At 38.4% G+C, this 19,842-nt stretch overlaps 1 protein-coding gene across 1 annotated transcript in view; it reads left to right on the top strand.

Moving 5' to 3' along the window:
- LOC145415426 (uncharacterized) overlaps positions 1 to 12,613 on the top strand; it is a 96,156-nt gene extending 83,543 nt beyond the window's left edge. Inside the window, exon 9 of the mRNA XM_080284706.1 lies at positions 12,509 to 12,613. Coding sequence (XP_080140832.1) covers positions 12,509 to 12,613 — 105 coding nt within the window. The remainder of the gene's footprint in view (positions 1 to 12,508) is intronic.
- Positions 12,614 to 19,842: the final 7,229 nt, after the last annotated feature.

Raw genomic sequence — 19,842 nt, 5'->3', positions numbered from 1 at the left:
GAAGTAACAATACACTATTCCAACACCTCTCTGTGATCATAGAACATATTGACGTAATAATACTACAGTTAGACAATACTAGAGCTCAGTATCAGGCCTTCATGAGAGGAATTGCTAATACTGGTAACGGAAGGATCACCATTAATTTACTACCCATTCACAACCTCTGGTAAGTAATTAGTCAAGGCATACATAGCATGGATTGAATCCTTTGTTTAAGGAAAACAAATCTGATGATATATTATCCATATTTGGAAGCAACACTCACAACAACATCAATAGTAGTTCAGGTACCATTCGTAATGGATGATTTTTTCACAGGCTATCAAATATACCCTTTTCTTTCAAGAAAGATGACTCATTAGTCACCATCAACATCAAAACCCAAGTCATCATGGTCTCCAAGAAACAGGACGCTGTCACTTTCACTAGTGAAACAACAACTGAACACAAATGTCACACATCATTACATGCATTTCACCTTTGTCCTGCGTATATCTTCAGCCAGCTGAGACAGTCCCTTGTGAAATGCCCATCATAAAAGATCATGACATCCCTCATCATTGCAATTTCACATTTGCTCCTGATAAACTCATCCACCATCAACGCATTGGACATTCACAGTTCTTCTATTTCACTCAAAATACATCAGTTTTTGTGACTTGCCCAGACACACCTCCAGCCCATACATCAGCATCCGGTTTATACATTTCACCAGATTACTGTTCAGTCCTGACACCTACACTATACACCTTGCCCACTAAAAACTACACTATACACCTTGCCCACTAAAAACCATTATGCCATTCTCAACCACATACACAAATACTTCCAGCCACTGCCTAGGATGAACTTAAATGTAAGTGAACACATTAAGCTGACTTCACCCAAGTATGAAACCATGCAATTAACAAATCAGACAATACAACCTTGGGATGAATACAGTAGGATTATGTTTAACCCATATTATGTATACAGCCCAGCTCCAGTTATCTTTGTAAATTTCTCCATAATATTTATTGTATTAATTTTGGCCATGCACAGAATGCAAGCAAGGATTGCCAACCTGGAATCAGTGTTTAAGAACTGTTCTCTACAAGTGAGAGAAATCTGAGTAAATATTGTAAATATTGTATATATATTTTATACAAAATAACAAAATATGGGTTACACATAATATAAGCTTACTTTAATTATACTATCATATCTCAATATATATATATATATATATATATATATATATATATATATATATATATATATATATATATATATATATATATATACACACACACAGCAAGTCCTTCTCATACATATTGTATAACTGACTACAGTAGACTTGCCATTGTAATATTTTAATATTACTATTATATTATACATATACAATTTCATAACTACAATAACTACGTTATCCCAATTATGTAACCTTCACAGTATTACGTACTTCACTTACAATTTTACTGTAATGTATATCTAGTATCCATTAATATGTTATGACTGTTTACTGTCGATGGTACGAAAGTTTCGCGTGACAGAGCTATATGCAGGCATAACACAACACTATATGTAACTATTGTATATAGCTATAGGTAACAATATGTAGAACAGGTAGTTATGTCTGAATTCTCCAGGAAGAGTTAAAGAACACATCCCCTTGCGTAGATGAACAAGGAATGTCAATTCACACAATGTATATCCACAACCCGTGTTGTCCCCGACCATCAAGAATTCTTAGCCATACGATGTATCTCAAACTTCCTCGTAGGCCAGACGAATAAGAATTTCATGATGTATCCAAACACGTGGAGTAACCAGCCCTAACCAGTTAGTCCACGTGATAGCAAATTTACCATACACATCCTCCCCATGCTCTATATAATGTCGGAGAGATTCCCTTCAGATCAAAAGGGGGTTAGAGAGTGAGAAAAGGGAGAGAAGGCTGGTGAGAAGGTCCGACGTTAGTATCACACTCTACTAAACTGTAGCTCACCTTTTCTATAACTTTGTGCAATAAACTTGTAACACAAGAGTGCTGTAATTCACCTCGTTGAAACTGCGTCTCATTACTTAATTCTGGCTGAGCTTAACGATCCATAATCAAGTGCCCTATCTCACTACAAGAACCTAAAACTTCGTCATCAAGATTGGTGGCCAGATAACCTTCTCTGTTAATTACACCTCTCGGCTACGTCTACTTACATACATATATATATATATATATATATATATATATATATATATATATATATATATATATATATATATATATATATTATAGATAGATAGATACTGTGTGGGGGGTAAATATAATCATAATACAAAATGTAACACTAGCGCAATATGTAATAATCATGTAGATATGTCTTGTGTATCAGGAACAGAAACACAAAACATCCCCTGGCCCCGATTACCAAGAATGTCTTACACATGATTTGACTCATGGAAGCCAGTTAGCTACATGACGGAAGGATGGTAGACTCTATACGCACGTGTCAGGACTCCATATTATAATTACAAATCATAATAGATAAACAGATAAATAGATAGACAGAGAGAGAGATAGAAGCAGGAAGTCAGATGATGAGAAGGTATTGTGTCTGCGAGAATCGAGCAATGCTAAACATGCTTACACACTCTTAACTCAAGGAATGCTTTATAGGCACACGACAGCGCCTAGTGACCATACACACACATACTCACACACAGGCTTCTAGAACTTTCCAACCACAGTGTAACACACGTGACACGACCCCTGCTACACCAGAATTTAGGAAGCAGAGTCAGAAGGAGAGAGGCCATAGAATCGGCAGGTAGTAGGGAGAAAGGCTTAGCAACTTGGAAGAGAGAGAGAGAAAGCGAGACAAGGAGGTAGCTAGCGGGACTCTACTTATACTTCACTCGTGTGTGAGAGACTTTGTTTAATATTTCCAAGACAAATAAAAATAGTCCCATACTATTCTTTACCTTTCCTGTCATTGCATGACAAATGGGAACCAAGATTATCTACTTACAAACAACTCAAGTATAACAGCCGCTCGTCCACAAGTCTAACATATATATATATATATATATATATATATATATATATATATATATATATATATATATATATATATATATATATATATATATATATATATATATATATATATATATATATATATATATATATATATATATATATATATATATATATATTATAAATATAAATATATATATATATATATATATATATATATATATATATATATATATATATATATATATATATATATATATATATATATATATATATATATATATATATATATATATATATATATATATATATATATATATATATATATATATATATATAACTGATCTACAAAACTCCACTACAAGTATATACAAAGTCCTTTTTGTGACATTTGGTGGTCAGCGAAAGTACGGACCTTGTCTTCGAATCAACAGTGAATTTCTACAAAAGCAGGCGACACTCTACAAGATTATCTTCAGTTCTACAATGAATTCCTACAAAATACAAGCCCACGAGTGTACAGTTGATTCTTCATTAAGAAGAGTGAAAACAATAAAAAAAAAAATACCTCTCACAACCAACAACTTACAACCAGCTCCTGACAGTATTCTCTCCAACCCCTCCTCCGTCTCCACGATCATCACGCTGATTTAGCAGTGATCACACGACGTCTTGCCAGTATTTTAACAATATATTGATACAAACAATCTTGCAATTTCTACGACGAACCAACGAACTACAACCATGTACAATCAACTACAAGTAACAACTCCACGAGTCGTCTGTATAATCTACACGCACCTACAAGTAACGACAGTCTTCATCTGACAACGAGTAAATCACAAGAAAAAAGGACCGAGAATACATCAAGAAAGAAAAAACAAAACAAACAAACGAAGAGTGAGATACGACTCACAACCACCAGACCTCATCCTCCTCTCTCTGCTACATCCACCCAACCTCCACCGCTGACGCAGGAGTGAAGAGGTCAAGACAACAAAGCAAATACCAAGCCCATATTCACAGCTCATCTTACTCACTTATCTTCACTGAAGTTACTCATCGCTACTCGTTTACTCACCACAGCTACCAGTGTGGGAAGTCGACGTCACCATACATGTGCTGAGACGACGCCAAGCCGTGTGTCTGACACCCCACAAAACGTCAATCAACCCGTGAAGAACAATGCTATCACCACATGCACCATCACTAACACCATTCCCACCACGGTAAAAATTAGTGAGTTACATAGTTACTTCATTCATACGATACACAGTGATAGACAACACATTTTGCACAAACATATAAAACTTGCTGTATAATTACAACTTACATACACATACTTACTTCAATTATCTGCATAACTCAAACACTAAATAATCACCAACAATAAATATTCTACACTGTATATATTCATTCATTTATTATAGCAATTATTTACTACCAACGAGTGTTACCATTTATACTTACACAAAATACGTGTTTCATACATACAACTACTGTATACATTATTACATCTACAAAGTAATAAAGAAAATATACTATCACAGTTACTCAATGAGCGATTAAAAGAACTGTACTAAACATTTATTAATTAAATCTACCTTGTGGAAACATATAAATTATGTTACAAGGAAAACCAGAAAAAAAAATGGCCAACACAAATGACGTTAGCAAGAATGAACATCTTCAACACAATCGTGAAGACAATGATTTCCACACAGTGCTGACACATATATTGCCCACGATAGGTACAAGTGAAGAACAAGTCAGTATACATAGTTTATACTGTAAATAGTGTATATATATTTTTTATATAAAATAACAAAATATGGGACTATATAATATCAATTTCAGTAATATTTGTGCAATATAAACTAAACCTTAAAAGAGGGTCCCAAGGAAATTAGCCAGCAATTATGCAACCATGAACAACACAGAAAAAAACGTAGACAAACGAAGAAAAACAAACTATAGAAAATCAATACATACAAAAAGAAAGAAAGAAAGAAAGAAAAAGAAATAGAGTAAGACCACATAACATACAAATGAAAATAAGTGTTACTACAAATGCCAAAATACCACATAAACTACAATCAAAAAAGCAAATTGTTGTCTCCACAAGCTAGTGGCATGGCAGATCATATCATCGACCGCAGCATGACCAGATTCAATGTCAGGACTGCAATTATTACAATTATGTAACTACAAACGATATGTAACAATTATGTAACGACAAACGATTGCATTATGTTACACTTGCTACAATTATGTAACTACAAACAATATGTAACAATTATATAACAGTTGCAATAACAAGATGTAACTTTTATGTAACTTTAACTACAATTACAGTATGTAACTACAAACAATATGTAACAATTATGTAACAGTTGCATTAACAAGATGTAACCTTTATGTAACTTTAACTACAATTATGTAACTACAAACAATATGTAACAATTATGTAACAGTTGCATTAACAAGATGTAACTTTTATGTAACTTTAACTACAATTATAAGGCCAACACAATTATGCATTACCACAATATTATGTAACAATTCGTAAAATGTTACAATTATGTATTACTATAATGTTACTACAATGTAACAATTACAATACAATTATGTAACAATTCACGATGTTACAATTATGTATTACCACAATTCTGTATTACCAGAATCATCTTACAAGTTAGGTGAAATATTAGACATTACTATATATTACTATATATTACAATATTACAATATTATAATCAATAATATGTACTAATAGATTAGCATATGTCAATGATGATTGCTGTCGGAGGACCTTCAGCTGCGCGGCCGAGCATATGTCAGGACTCCATACTATAATTACAAATCATAATAGATAAATAGATAAAAAGATAGATAGAGATAGAAGCAGGAAGTCAGATGATGAGAAGGTATTGTGTCTGCAAGAATCGAGCAATGCTAAACATGCTTACACACTCTTAACTCAAGGAATGCTTTATAGGCACACGACAGCGCCTAATGACCATACACACACATACACACAGGCTTCTAGAACTTTCCAACCACAGTGTAACACACGTGACACGACCCCTGCTGCACCAGAATTTAGGAAGCAAAGTCAGAAGGAGAGAGGCCATAGAATCGGCAGGTAGTAGGGAGAAAGGCTTAGCAACTTGGAAGAGAGAGAGAGAGCGAGACAGGGAGGTAGCTAGCGGGACTCTACTTATACTTCACTCGTGTGTGAGAGACTGTTTAATATTTCCAAGACAAATAAAAATAGTCCCATACTATTCTTTACCTCTCCTGTCATTGCATGACAAATGGGAACCAAGATTATCTACTTACAAACAACTCAAGTATAACAACCGCTCGTCCACAAGTCTAATAGATAACTTCTCCACAAGTAACTACAAAGTCTTTTATGACACACGTATACATACACACATCAGCCAACTGGAAACCAGACAGTAATATATACCCAGAAATCAGGTGCGGGGATCGTAGCCGTTGTCGAGCGTTTCCAAAAATGTGAGATTGTAGGGATTTTAAGAGGAGAGAATATTCAGGATGGTCTTGTGGATGGCAGGAGAAAGATAAATATGAGTCTGAGCTTTGATTGTAGTAATAATTCTCAAGAGGAAGTTATCTTGACAAGAACAGGACTAAGGCATGAGTGGTTTATGCTAGCTAACTCCGTGACCTGTAGTCCTGCCTTTTGGCTGGCGCCTACAGTGATTTTGCAGTTTTAACTGCACGATATTAAAAATAAATTGCAGCATATGTATGATATAAATAGTTTTATAAGTTAGCTCCATTCATCACCAATTCATTGTTTACATATTATCAAGACGTCCATTGTAATGTTAATGCAGTACCCTTTTATTATTATTATTATTTTTTTTTTTTTGAGGGGGGCATATTAGAATATATGCAGTCATATAAACCCACAGAAAATAATATGCCAGTCATAAAAGGACTCCGTGTCGAAAGCCACAATGATTGATTTTAAAATAGTTTGCAAGGAAGAGTCTACTTAAAATTGTGTGTGAATGAATTTCCTTAGTTAGATGGCCCTGGTCAGTGAAGCAACATCATATTGCAGACAGCTTATACTGATAATACCATTTCCTGAGCACAGTACAGGTGTGAATCGTTGAGAAAATACTGGGAAAATATGACATACAGGGTAGCTTTAAATAAATACTAAGTTGTTAAGGACACTGGTAGAACCTACAGGGATGTTTACAGTATTTTCATGTTACCAAACTCCTTTAAATGATTTATGTTATTCAGGAATGTGTAGAACCCTCTTAAGTAAGCTTGTTAAAGTAACAACAACCATTACTAGACACAAACCAAACAACAGCTCACACTTAACAAGGTAATGTATGTGCAAGCGACAACATATACCTATTTAAACAATTTTGTAGCAAGCAAAAGTAAATAGACTGAAAGAAATTAGACCAAACAGAAGCTCATTTTACAAGGCAACTTGTGCAAAGAACTGTTTTATTTTCTAATATCAATATGCACAGTGGAATTGATTAAAGCAAGTAAGAACTGTTAGTTACACTGCTGTTTCTGAATTTTGCTGTCATTATCAAAAATACATTGCAAGGAATCTGATGTCTAGCCAGTGTTGTTATTTTACTACCACAATGCGTCAGGCTATCATAATAATCTTTTCAGCATGGATCCACATTTTCAGCGACTGCGAGACCATAAGCGTCTCCAACCTCGTGTATGACATTGGACAGTTGTTGACAGAATGAACCCATTAGAGGTCATGACCAGCGCAGAATTTCTGATGTGGTTTGGCCTCAGCAACGAGTGTGTTGTCCAGCTTACTGACACAGTCCAAGGGCAGCTACCAACTGCAAGAGAAAGGCAAGGCAGCTAATATACAAGTGATGTATATATTAACCTTCCCAACATTGAATTCTGTATTCTTATGATGCTGATACTTATCCTGTCAACATTCCTCAAATAATAATAGAGATACATTTCCCTCAACCCACTCCTGCAGGAGAGGAGAATGAAGTGAATGGAAGTGCTGTACAGGACCTGGCAGGAAATGCTGAATGGCAGAGAAATCAACCACCTTACGACCTAAAAGAAAAAAATATGGTGTTGGTGCTGTCCACATCATATGCCTGTTTCTTGAAATGCATTATGAGGACTAATTAGTTCTGCACACCTTTTCAGTCCAGGGATGTCTCTTATATTATTTCTGTTATTGTTCCTTGTCTGCTGTTATAGAGTAATGCCTGTGTGGCAAACCAGACAAATCAACTGCAGGCAAGCAACTACCCCTTGCAGGCCCATCCTGTTCAGTGAACCAACATTCCCTGATGGTAGACAGTGCCTCACCACAGCAAGAAGCTAGGAAAAGTGTGGAGGTCTAGTTCCTGGATGGATGCTGCGTTTCTGTCTATACAAAGTTAATAGGGGCACCATTGTAGTTACCCATCATCTCATTATTTAAAGTGCTTAAATGGTCAGCCAGCACTGTAAATACCTGTACTTTCTTTGGTTGCAGGAAATCATAAGGCTTGTCATTCGTGCAGATGCTCGTGAAGCTAAACGAAGAGAATGCTGCTCTTACCAGATTATTGTACTGAGCTTAGGAAAGTCACCACTAGGACTGTAGTGGTAGCAGCAGTGTAATAACCTTTCAGCTAAGGGATATGTGATGTATTTTATTATTGCTGGACAGTATTAATCTGCTTTGGAAAGATCAGATGCAGTGAAAAAAGTTGCAGGGAGTAGTTATTGCAACACTTTCTAATGCCCATATTTATGCCAGCCGGCAGCCATTTATCAGTTATCTGTGTAGACACTTGGCCAACAGGCATTTATCAATTGCCTGTGTAGACACTTGGCCAACAGACATTTATCAGTTATCTGTATAAACACTCATGAAGTGGCATTGTGAGTAGAATCCTAGCTATACACAAAGGTTTAAGCTGATTGAAAGTATATACAGTAATTATTTTCCCCCTTTAAAAAAACACTGGCAGATCAATGGTCAGTCTTCTACTCTTATATAGCTGTGGGCCCCTTTGCCTCAAATGAGGTAATATGGGATTAGCTTTCTGTTTATTTTACTGTGTGCAGGACAGAATAGCTTTGCCTTGTGTCTGTACATTCCTGATGGGGACAAATTGGATACTGGATGGCTAAATGTGTAAGATTTTTATGATTACGTATATGTGTGGTGAGCCTGGCATGCATCCTTCTTAATGTATCAGGATGCCAGAAGACTGCAATCTCTTGTTATATAACCATTTCCACTGATTTATGTTTAGTACCCTGTGATTCTTTAGTTGTCTTCGTGCTTTGGAAGCACAGTTCTATTGGGCAGTTTACAAAGCAAGCCAAACTTGTAATAGCTACATTGTCACTAAAATCAGGCTTACAGTATGGTTTAGATAGCAGAAAATGAAGGCAAAGACAACATGAACCTACGGGAAGGGTGTTTTATGTAACTGCACCCACTGTTTTCTCTACATGTCCAGTATATACAACTCTTAACAGACCTTACTGATCAGACCTCGCAATGTATTACTACTTTCTGCAATTTACAAGCAGTGTATACTAGATATAAATTGTAAAAATATATTTACGAATGTTTGGTACTGTACTCTATAGATATTTAGTACATTTATGCCTTAAGCATTTGAACCTGATGAAAATAAATGCAAAACGAATTTAGTCTTTTAATGAAAGCTGTATAACAATACTCCCTTTATAGCATGAGATAGAAAAAAGACTATGTGATGTATACATATACTTACCTTTTGAGGCTGTAAGTACTGTGAATTAGTGTATATAGTACATTATAAAGTGCTGAAACATTGTATGTAGAAATATTTGATATGAATATGTTAGTCTTCCCCCTTTCACATTATGCAATGAAATGTTGCAGAGCTAATACAAGGGTGTCCCAGGACTTAATGCAAAAAAAGCAAGAGGTGATTCTTAAGGTCATTTTATGACAATATTATAGGAACATGTTTGATTCGTTGTGTATCCAGTGCTAAACACCTTCACTCCAAAAGGGTTGGCCACAAGTAAAATGCTTTCAACAGCAGTTTGAAATCACATGAAAATCCTTTGGTGTCATTCTCTGTAAAGAATTTACTGGTATAGAAAGTGGGTCAGAAATTATAAACTGTGAAAAAAAGGCCACTGAGGGAAGACTATTATACTATACTAACATCAGGTCCATCACAGCCATTGTCATATAGTGGTGATTCAAACCCCTTTTCGATATAGGTTAATATTCCTTCATTTTGGCAATCCAACTCTTCAGAAGGGAGCCACCACCACAAATGTGGAAAATATCCCTCGCCCTCCTCTCACTTGCTGCTTTCTTTGCAAAGAAAATAATGTTACTTTGTAAATGTCGGGGCCAATGCCTAGCCCCGGGCTCCTACGCTCCTCATGGGGCAACGTAGGATTGGATGATGGACGGATGAATGGTTATTTTTACAGAGTTGTTTCCTTGCGTAAACAGACTAAGCAGTTGTCTAGGACTCCACTGCTACCAAGGGGCACCCATTGATATGCAGGCTAAATTTAATAGAGCCACTGTGTAATGGGCAAAATTTGTAGCTACTGTGTACGACAAGTTTCATCACATTAGACGAACCGTTTCAAGAGGTAAATGTTTCTGGAATCATTATGTCGCTGAACTACTGTAACATTACTACATCCATTTACAGTACTGAAGAACCTCGCTATAACAAATCTCCTGGTGTAAGCCTGATCCGATAAATCCGATGATCCAGTATATCGGATAGTCCTCCCATGTAGTGGGATTTCAAGCACATAATGGAATCTTACATGAGAAAAACTGCATATTCTAGCACAAGAAATGAAAACTCGACCCCTTTTACACTAAATTGGCTCATAATTTCACACCATTGTCCTCCCTAACGTAACCAATGTAGCTAGGTGGGAAAACCACTGCCAGCATTGATTAACTGCAATCTGAGCCCTGATTACCACTGTGATATACACCGGCATATTATCTCATTTTCTGGATAAATGTTAATAAACATGAAAATCTGCAAGGTATTAATCTAGTTTCAGCCTACATCTTATAGCTACTTTTTTCAGGGAATGTTTTATCCCAGTAGTTTAATTTCTTCTGTGACACGTGCGTCAGAAATCAGTAGTAATGGGGATAACAATTTTTAATCTACCCATCTGCCGGCGAACAAGAGGGTCACATGACTTACTCTAGCCATCACCAGCCAAGTTGCTGCCTGGCAGTTCTGTTTTGCGTCCATTTCTATGAAAGTAACAGGTGCTCTCCTGTTCCTGCTCTTGTTTCCTCAGGATATGTGATGCAAATCGCTAGGGTAAAGCTGGAATTTGTTTTGATTAGATTGATTTGCTTGGACTCTAGGTTAGGTTAAGTATTGCTACCATAAATGGTTTGTAACTGACTCAGTTTTGGGGTAAGTGGTATATCTCAGCTACTGGAAATTTCCATCACATGAGCCAACAAATCACACACACACACAAAAAAAAAAAAAAGAAAAAAATCAGTTCACCACCAAGATGAGGGCAGTATGGTCTGAAATGAGAAAAATGCCATCTGAAAATCAGAGCCAAGTATATAATGGACCTAACCATTAAGAAAACATTTCTTCCATCAAAACCTTGGCATCCTTCTTTCATGACAATGGTACCAGTACCGCTTCATGGGTCTTTTATGGGGTTTACATAAACTAAGCTCTACAAACCCTGGCCTGCATGAGAGTAACCACAACTTTAGTTGCAACCTTAGTTTTCTTTATTCTTTGGAAATAATCTCCACATAATCAAAATAAGGTATCTAATTTCATTAGTATACAATTTCATGCATCTAAAATTTTACTCGGATTTTAAGCTTACATGTTAAAGGTCATGTAATGAATCCTCAGTGATGGAAGTGTAAGCTGCTAAGAAAACATGACAGCACATATGTATATAACATTGCATAGCTTTGGCACACATCTGAACCGACAAAAACTAGTTTGGGTGGAAATGACAATAAATAATTTTTTTCTGAATTATTATATATTGACAGTCGCCTTGTTATTATATTTTGCCAAAATTTTGTTTTACTGGGATGTTCTGGTGGGCTCAATCCAGCTGCATTCAAGGCATTACTTTTCTCACGTCCTCATCTGTGTTCTTATTAAAGATTATGTTTTTCTTTATTCTATCCTCGACGAGATCAAGCATGTCATCTCTCTCTTCAGTGGTGATAATCCCGGGAAACAGTCTGACAAATGACATAAACAAACCTAAATCGTTCAATTAGTACCGGTGACCCAGTGTCTTTCATCAGCATAATATCTTATTTCTGGCATCTTATTCATATTCTAACCCGTTATGTCTTTATTTTAAAATGTAAAAATGTTTATGAACGATGGCTCTCTTATCCTGTAATGATGCCAGAGGTATTTTGATTGTTGAATTTTTAACTTGTTTCAGACAATTCGAACACAGTCATGTATGCAGGCATACCAACATTACCGAAAAGTAGCTGCTGGCATACCAATCGGCTCACGAAAGCACACGTCCGATCAGCTGTTTTAAACCACAAAAACTTTTGGAGAGTTCCGGCCAGTTCCAGTTCCGGCTAGAACATAATATCCTAGTTCCGGTGCATCCCTAGTTCTTATACACCTAGTTTAGTGTTTATCAAAATAAACACAATTTTACAACAACATCGTGTCATTACATGCGCAATAATCTTATTGATAATTACACAGTGCACTTTAGTTCTCTTTTCCAGTGTTGCCCTTGAGGAAAATGAGCACTTCAAAATGATAGTCACCGAGTCCCGCTCTTTTTGGTTTGAGCATGTCCTTCCCCAGTGAAAACAGACGTTCCACAGCAGCACTGGATGGTATTGGCGTGTTATAAGATACAAATAAGTCTCTGAAAACCTTGCAAGGAAAGCAGTCCTTGTTGATTTTATGTTTCTGTGGTTTCTCCAAAAATTCCTTTACTAGCTTTATCCCAGTCTCCCTTTTCCTCTCCTTAAAGGAGAGGGGTTCGAAAAACTCTTCCTTGACATCCTGCTCGTCATCATCATCAGTGGTGCTGCTTGCCGCGTCCTCTAGCTTGCTCTCCGGTAGTGACACCATCTTCTTCTCCACCCTCCTTCTCATTTTCTCTGTTGTAGAAGGCAGACCCAGGTAACCATGCCAACCACGATAGCTTGAATAGGAGATAAAAGGCAGCAGCGAGCAGATAGTCAATGTCCTTAAAACGATGGCCGAACCTGCCTTCCACAACCCCAATCACTGCGTTCACTAGAGGCAAGCACAATGTCAGAGCGGCGCTTTCCTTCACCTCTTCTAATTTCTTCAGGCACATGGCCAGGGTCCAGCAGCACTTCCATATAGGCCTTCTCCTTACCTTTTTTATCACACGATGAGTGAAAATAGATAAATAAAATGTACCATTACTGAGTAACGACAAAATATGCTTAAAAATGTACCGTCAATACCAATTTTTGTTCATGACGAAAAAAGTAGTGTCACTACTGCTACCGGTAATCGAATTGTAACTCGGTAATGTAACTCGGTATTTTTGTACCTCGGTACTGCCCAACTCTCTCTCTCTCTCTCTCTCTGTACATACATATATATATATATATATATATATATATATATATATATATATATATATATATTTAACCCACTGGCTCCCAGATTTCCTGTGCGAGGGATCTTGTTGGAAGGGTGCTAGGCCTACCGCCCTCCACCTGTTGGCTCATAGTTGCGAAGCTCATTAGGTCCCTACCCTGGGGTTCCCTTCTTTATTGGATTTTGAAAATGCCCAGTTCCGTCCTGTATTGAAGCCACTGGATGCTAATAGGTTAAAGACACTGATAGATTTGCCAGTGTTTAACCCATTGGCTCCCAGTTTCCTGTGTGGGGGATTTTGTTGGAAGGGTGCTAGGCGTACCGCCCTCCATGTGTTGGCTCATAGTCGCGTACCTCAAAGGTCCCTACTACGGGATTCCCTTCTTTATTAGATTTTGAAAATGCTCAGTTCTGTCCTGTATTGAGGACACTGGACGTTACTGGGCTATGTGTGTGTGTGTGTGTGTGTGTGTGTGTGTGTGTGTTAAAATATGAAGAGCTGTAGATTTACCAAGCATCTCAGTGTTGCATTAACCAATGAGCAGCCTTAATTTAAACGTTTCTTGACTCCAGCTATCATAGCTGAGTGAACAGGGAATAATGCAGTTGTAGAATTTGTTTAAATGATGATGTAATCTTGTAAAGTGCATTGAGGATCATTACACTCCAATTTCTCCATGAATCTAGTCTTTAACCTGCCTCATCCCAGCAGATTTTTCACCAATGACCCGCCCAATCCCAGTAGATTTTGTATTTTTTTTGGGGGGGCTAAAACCTCCACCTTTTATGAGAAACATTGGAAAATACCAAAAAAAGTGCTCACCAGAGCTTAGAAATGGGCTATACAGGTGACCCTTTAAACACCTGATACTGTGTTCTCTGGAGCCAAGCTGCAGCTGTTGCATTTTCTATGGTAGCAGTAACTATTGCAAACCACTCCGAATAGGTTGATATTTGTTTATTTGGTACGAATTCCTATGTAGTACAAGAATGTATTTGTTTTCATGCAATAATATGGTGATATAAGCATTGTTTCACTCACTGAACACATCGACATACAACATCTTCCTTGGCGACGTTACCTCCTCATCACATCTGCTCGTTTCTTCCACTGGCACCACGTAATCTTTGTCCTCCACATCGTCATTGACTGGGGAATCACTCTCGCCTTGAATTTCGTACTGTGGTGCGACATGTCTTTACTGGCCAGGTCACTGCTAACAGATGAGTTGCCAAGACAACAGCATGTGGGGGGGGGTCACGTGGGGTAAGGCAGTGTCATCGCCTGGTGGTGGGTAGAGGAAGGTCTCCTGCATATGCCTACCAAAATCATGTGCGAAACTTGAAAATTGTGCAAATAATGGACCTCACAATTGAAAAACTTATAGGTACGTTGACGGGACTCAGTGTGACAAAATGTTATAACGTACCATACGTTAACCGGGCACAGCGGGTAAAAAAAAAAATCAATATCCCATAAAATCTTGGGCTTTCCAATATTCTTTCTTACTTTCCATCTCATCTTTCTGTCCCACTGCCACTGATATCATAATCTGCAAGTGGGAAGACCTGGTAATTCTCTTGACCTTGCAGCTGAGTGTGACATTTCGATGATCACAGAATTAATGAGCTCAGGAAGGACGAGAATAGAGGATCGGATGCAATGCATGTTCCAGACAGGGGAAGAGCACCGCTGACTGTACCCAAAAGCAGCTAATGAGAGAGACTTGCTAGAGTAGGCCAGTAAGGTAGAATACGATTCTGTGGAGTTATATATATAGATCAGAAGATTTACACTAGACATGTATGATATATATGTGGAAATATCTATGTATGGACACATACATGGTTAATTGTTGGTGTGAAAATGCACATTTGTCAAGTTATTTGGTACACATTAAAAAAAATATCATTAGCATTGCACGACCGCTAAACGTTTTGGGAATAGATTGAAACACCCTTAGGATACTTTTCTCATGAAGTGGGGTTGATTGACAAGCTGCTTGAAATAACTTATGAAAATTTTTTTTTACCATGTAACCATGACCCATGCTAATATATATATATATATATATATATATATATATATATATATATATATATATATATATATATATATATATAAATATAAAGAGAGAGAGAGAGAGAGTAGTAGAAATTATGTGGAAGATGTGCAGGTTGGCCTGGGAGGAAGGTAGAGTCCCAGAGGATTGGATTGGAAGTCAGGTATAATTATTTCCTTGTACAAGGAAAAGGGGGAATAGAAGTGTGGTGATCATAGGGGCATTTGTCTTCCTAGTGTAAAAGGAAAAGTATATGGTAAGATACTTAATGACTGAGTTAAAGAAATAACAAAGGAATTAGGTGGAGAAGAACAGGGAGGTTCTAGGAGGGGAAGAGGTTGTGTAGATTAGGTATTCATTCTTAGATGCTTAGTGGAAAAGTTTCTAGAGAAGGGAAAGAAGTTGTATGCAGCCTTCATGGTTTTCGAGAAAGCATATGACAGGGTGGATAAACATGGATTGTGGAAAGTATTAAGAATATAGGGAGTAGATGGGAAGTTGTTGAATGCTGTGAAGAGTATGTATGTGGGGGCTGAGGCTGCAGTGCGTGTGGATAGTGAACTGAGTGAATTTTTCTATTTGAAGGTTGGGTTGAAACAGAGATGTGTCATGTCCCCATGGTTGTTCAGTCTGTATATGGATGAGGTTATAAGAGGGATACAAGGTAGGGCAGTGGATGTTGAAGTGACCCTAATGAGAGAGGGCAGTGTTTGGAAACTCCCTGTACTGTTGTTTGCAGATGATACTGTGTTGTTAAGTGAAGACGAAGGGGAGCTGCAAGGCTTCGTGGATGAGTTTGAGAGAGTGTAAGAAACTGAATCTAAAGGTGAATGTAGGGAAGAGTAAAGTTATGGTCTCCAAGAGATGTGAAGTCAGTAAATGTACAGTGAGACTGGATCAGGAGGAAGTGAAAAATGTGAGTACGTTTAAGTACTTGGGTAGTGTGATGAGTAAGGATGGAAGTTTGAAGGGTGAAGTGCTTGAAAGGGTACACCAAGGAAGAAAGGTTGCTGATTCCTTGAAAGCAGTGATAAAAGCAGGCAAGTGAGCATGGAAGTGAAAAAGTTACTACATGACAGTACTGTGATACCACCTCTAACGTATGGAAAGTGAAGCTTGGATCTTGTTGGAGGGAAACAAGAATGAGAGCCATGGAAATGAGTTATCTGAGAGGAGCATGTGGAGTAACATGGAGAGACAAGACTAACAAATGAGGATGTGAAGGAGTGTTGTGCTGTGGATGTGGATGTGACAGGAAACGTTAGGAGAAGCACACTGAGGTGGTTTGGCCATGTGGAGTGGATGGAGAGTGAGAGACTGACGAGGAGAGTATGTGAGTGAGGTAGAGGGGGAGAAAGGGAGGGGGAGGCCAAGGATGAGATGGAGGGATGGAGTGGAGAGGTATATGAGAGAGGGGGGTGTGAGCTGGGAACAGGCCAGTGAAATGGCGGGGGACAGGAAGACGTGGAGGCGATTTGTTTGTGGCCTCCCCATATGGAATAGGGCGTCTGGCAATATATATATATATATATATATATATATATATATATATATATATATATATATATATATATATGGCCGCACTATGGGGTGGTACTACTACTCTGCGGCCAGGTTGTGTTAGGAAGAATACTGCCACCGTATTCCCTGCATGTCGTAAAAGGCGACTAAAAGGGGCGGGTGAGGGGACTAGGGACCCCCTCCTCTGTTTTTTAGTTCCTAAAAAGAGACAGGCCAGAGAAAGGGATGGGGGATGGAGTTATCCCCGTACCCTGAAGATTGGGTCTATGAATGTGCGTGGATGTAGTACAATTGAGGCTAAAAGGGAGGAGATTGGGAGAATGTTTGTGAGAAGAAAGTTGGATGTGTTAGCTTTGAGTGAAACGAAGATGAAAGGGAAGGGGGAATCTATGTTTGGAAGTGTGAATGGAAGATTGTCAGGTGTTGATAGAGGAAGGGCAAGAGAAGGTGTGGTCTTGTTAGTGAGTCCGGAAGTACAGCAGTGTGTGATTGAATGGAAGGAGGTGTCATCGAGACTGATGTGGGTGAAAGCGAAATTTGAACGTGAGTTGTGGGTGTTTGTGAGTGCATATGGGCCTGGTAGTGAAAGGGATGAACAAGAGAGGGAGTCTTTCTGGAATGATGTTGATGAGTGTCTGCAGAGTTTTGGAGCGAATGTGAATGTGGTAATGATGGGAGATCTGAATGCTAGAGTGGGAAATGTAGCAGTTGAAGGCGTAGTTGGTATGCATGGTGTGCCTGGAAGAAATGAAAATGGGGAACGAATGATAGCGATGTGTGTGGAGCGAGAGATGGTGATTGGGAATACGCTGTTTAAGAAGAAAGATATTTATAAGTATACATGGGTGAGACAGGAGGGTGGAAGGGTTGTTGGTAGAGCTTTGATGGACTATGTGGTTGTGTCTAGGAATGTAATAGGAAGATTGTTGGATGTGAGAGTTCTGAGAGGGGAGGGTGGAGGTATGTCTGACCACTACCTGGTGGAGGGAAAGTTAAGAGTAGGTAAGAGATGGGTGAGAGCTAGGAGGGTTAGGTGTGGCAGGGAGGTTTTGAAAGTGAGTGAGTTGGATGAAAGAGAGAAAAAGATAGAGTATCAGGAGAAATTGAAAGATGAGTGGAACGCAGTGAAAGATCGGGAAAATGGCAGCGTGGAGGAGGAATGGCAGTTGTTTAAGAGTGCTGTGGTGGGGCATGCAGAAGAGGTGTGTGGTGTGAGACGTGTGGGTGGTGGTGTAAGAAAAGGAAGTGAACGGTGGTGCGAGGAAGTAAGTATGGCTGTGGCTGAGAGGAGACGTGCATATGAATTGTGGCTGCAGAGGAAGGATGAGATGTCATATGAAAGGTATAAGGAAAAGAGGAATAGAGTGAGAAGGGCTGTGCGTGATGCTAAAGTGGCAGCAGATGAGAGGTGGGGTAGGCAGCTGACAGAGAATTTTCGACAGAATAAGAAAATGTTTTGGAAGGAGGTGAAAAGGGTGCGAAAGGGAGAGTCTGGGAAGGAAGAACGAGTAAAGGCAGAGGATGGAAGGATGTTAATTGAGATGGATGCAGTAAGGAAGAGATGGGCAGAGTATTTTGAAAGATTATTAAATGTAGAGGAGGAAAGGGTGGCTGAGATTGTGGCAGATAGAAGGGTGCAAGGAATAAATGTGTTGGGAGAGTTGAATGATTCTTTGATCACGAAGGAGGAAGTGGAGAAGGCAGTAAAGGAGATGAAAACAGGGAAAGCTGCAGGTATGGATGGGTGTGCTGTGGAATGCCTGAAGGGTGGTGGAGTGACTATTGTTGACTGGTTAGTAAGATTATTGAATGTGTGCTTTGAGAAAGGTATGGTGCCAATTGACTGGGCAAGTGCTTGTGTGGTCCCGTTGTATAAAGGCAAGGGTGATAAGTATGAATGTACTAGCTTTAGGGGTATAAGTCTGTTGAGTGTTGTAGGTAAAGTGTATGGTAGAGTGTTAATTATGAGAGTTAGAGAGGGTATAGAGGGAGTGATTAGTGATGAGCAGTGTGGCTTAAGGAGAGGGAGGGGATGCGTTGATCAGGTGTTTGCTGTGAGACAAGTGTGTGAAAAGTATTTAGCGAAAGGCAAGGATGTGTTTTGGGCATTTATGGATTTAGAGAAAGCGTATGATAGAATTGATAGGGAGGCTTTGTGGACTGTTTTAAGATTGTATGGACTTGATGGTAGGTTACTAAAAGAGGTGAAAAGTTTTTATGTAAATAGTAGAGCGTGTGTAAGAGTGGGAAATGCTGTGAGTGATTGGTTTCCCGTGAGAGTGGGGCTGCGACAGGGATGTGTGATGTCGCCTTGGTTGTTTAATATTTACATGGATGGTGTTGTAAGGGAGGTGAATGCAAGAGTTTTAGGTGGTCTGAGTCTGGTAAATTTTGATGGAGGAGAGTGGAATCTGAAGCAGCTGCTGTTTGCAGATGATACTGCACTGGTGACTGATTCAGAGGAGAGATTGAGACAGTTGGTAGAGGAGTTTGGAAGGGTGTGTGAAAGGAGGAAATTGAAAGTAAATGAGAATAAGAGTAAAGTGATGAAGTGTACGAGGTTGATAGATGGTAGGGGGATGAATAT

The sequence above is a fragment of the Coenobita brevimanus genome, chromosome 102 (assembly GCF_032717465.1).
Source record: "Coenobita brevimanus isolate Jiangsu-jjx chromosome 102, ASM3271746v2, whole genome shotgun sequence".
NCBI classification, from domain to species: Eukaryota; Metazoa; Arthropoda; class Malacostraca; order Decapoda; family Coenobitidae; genus Coenobita; species Coenobita brevimanus.
The sequence above is the reverse complement of the archived record's forward strand: the minus strand, read 5'-3'. Positions and strand labels throughout refer to the sequence as shown.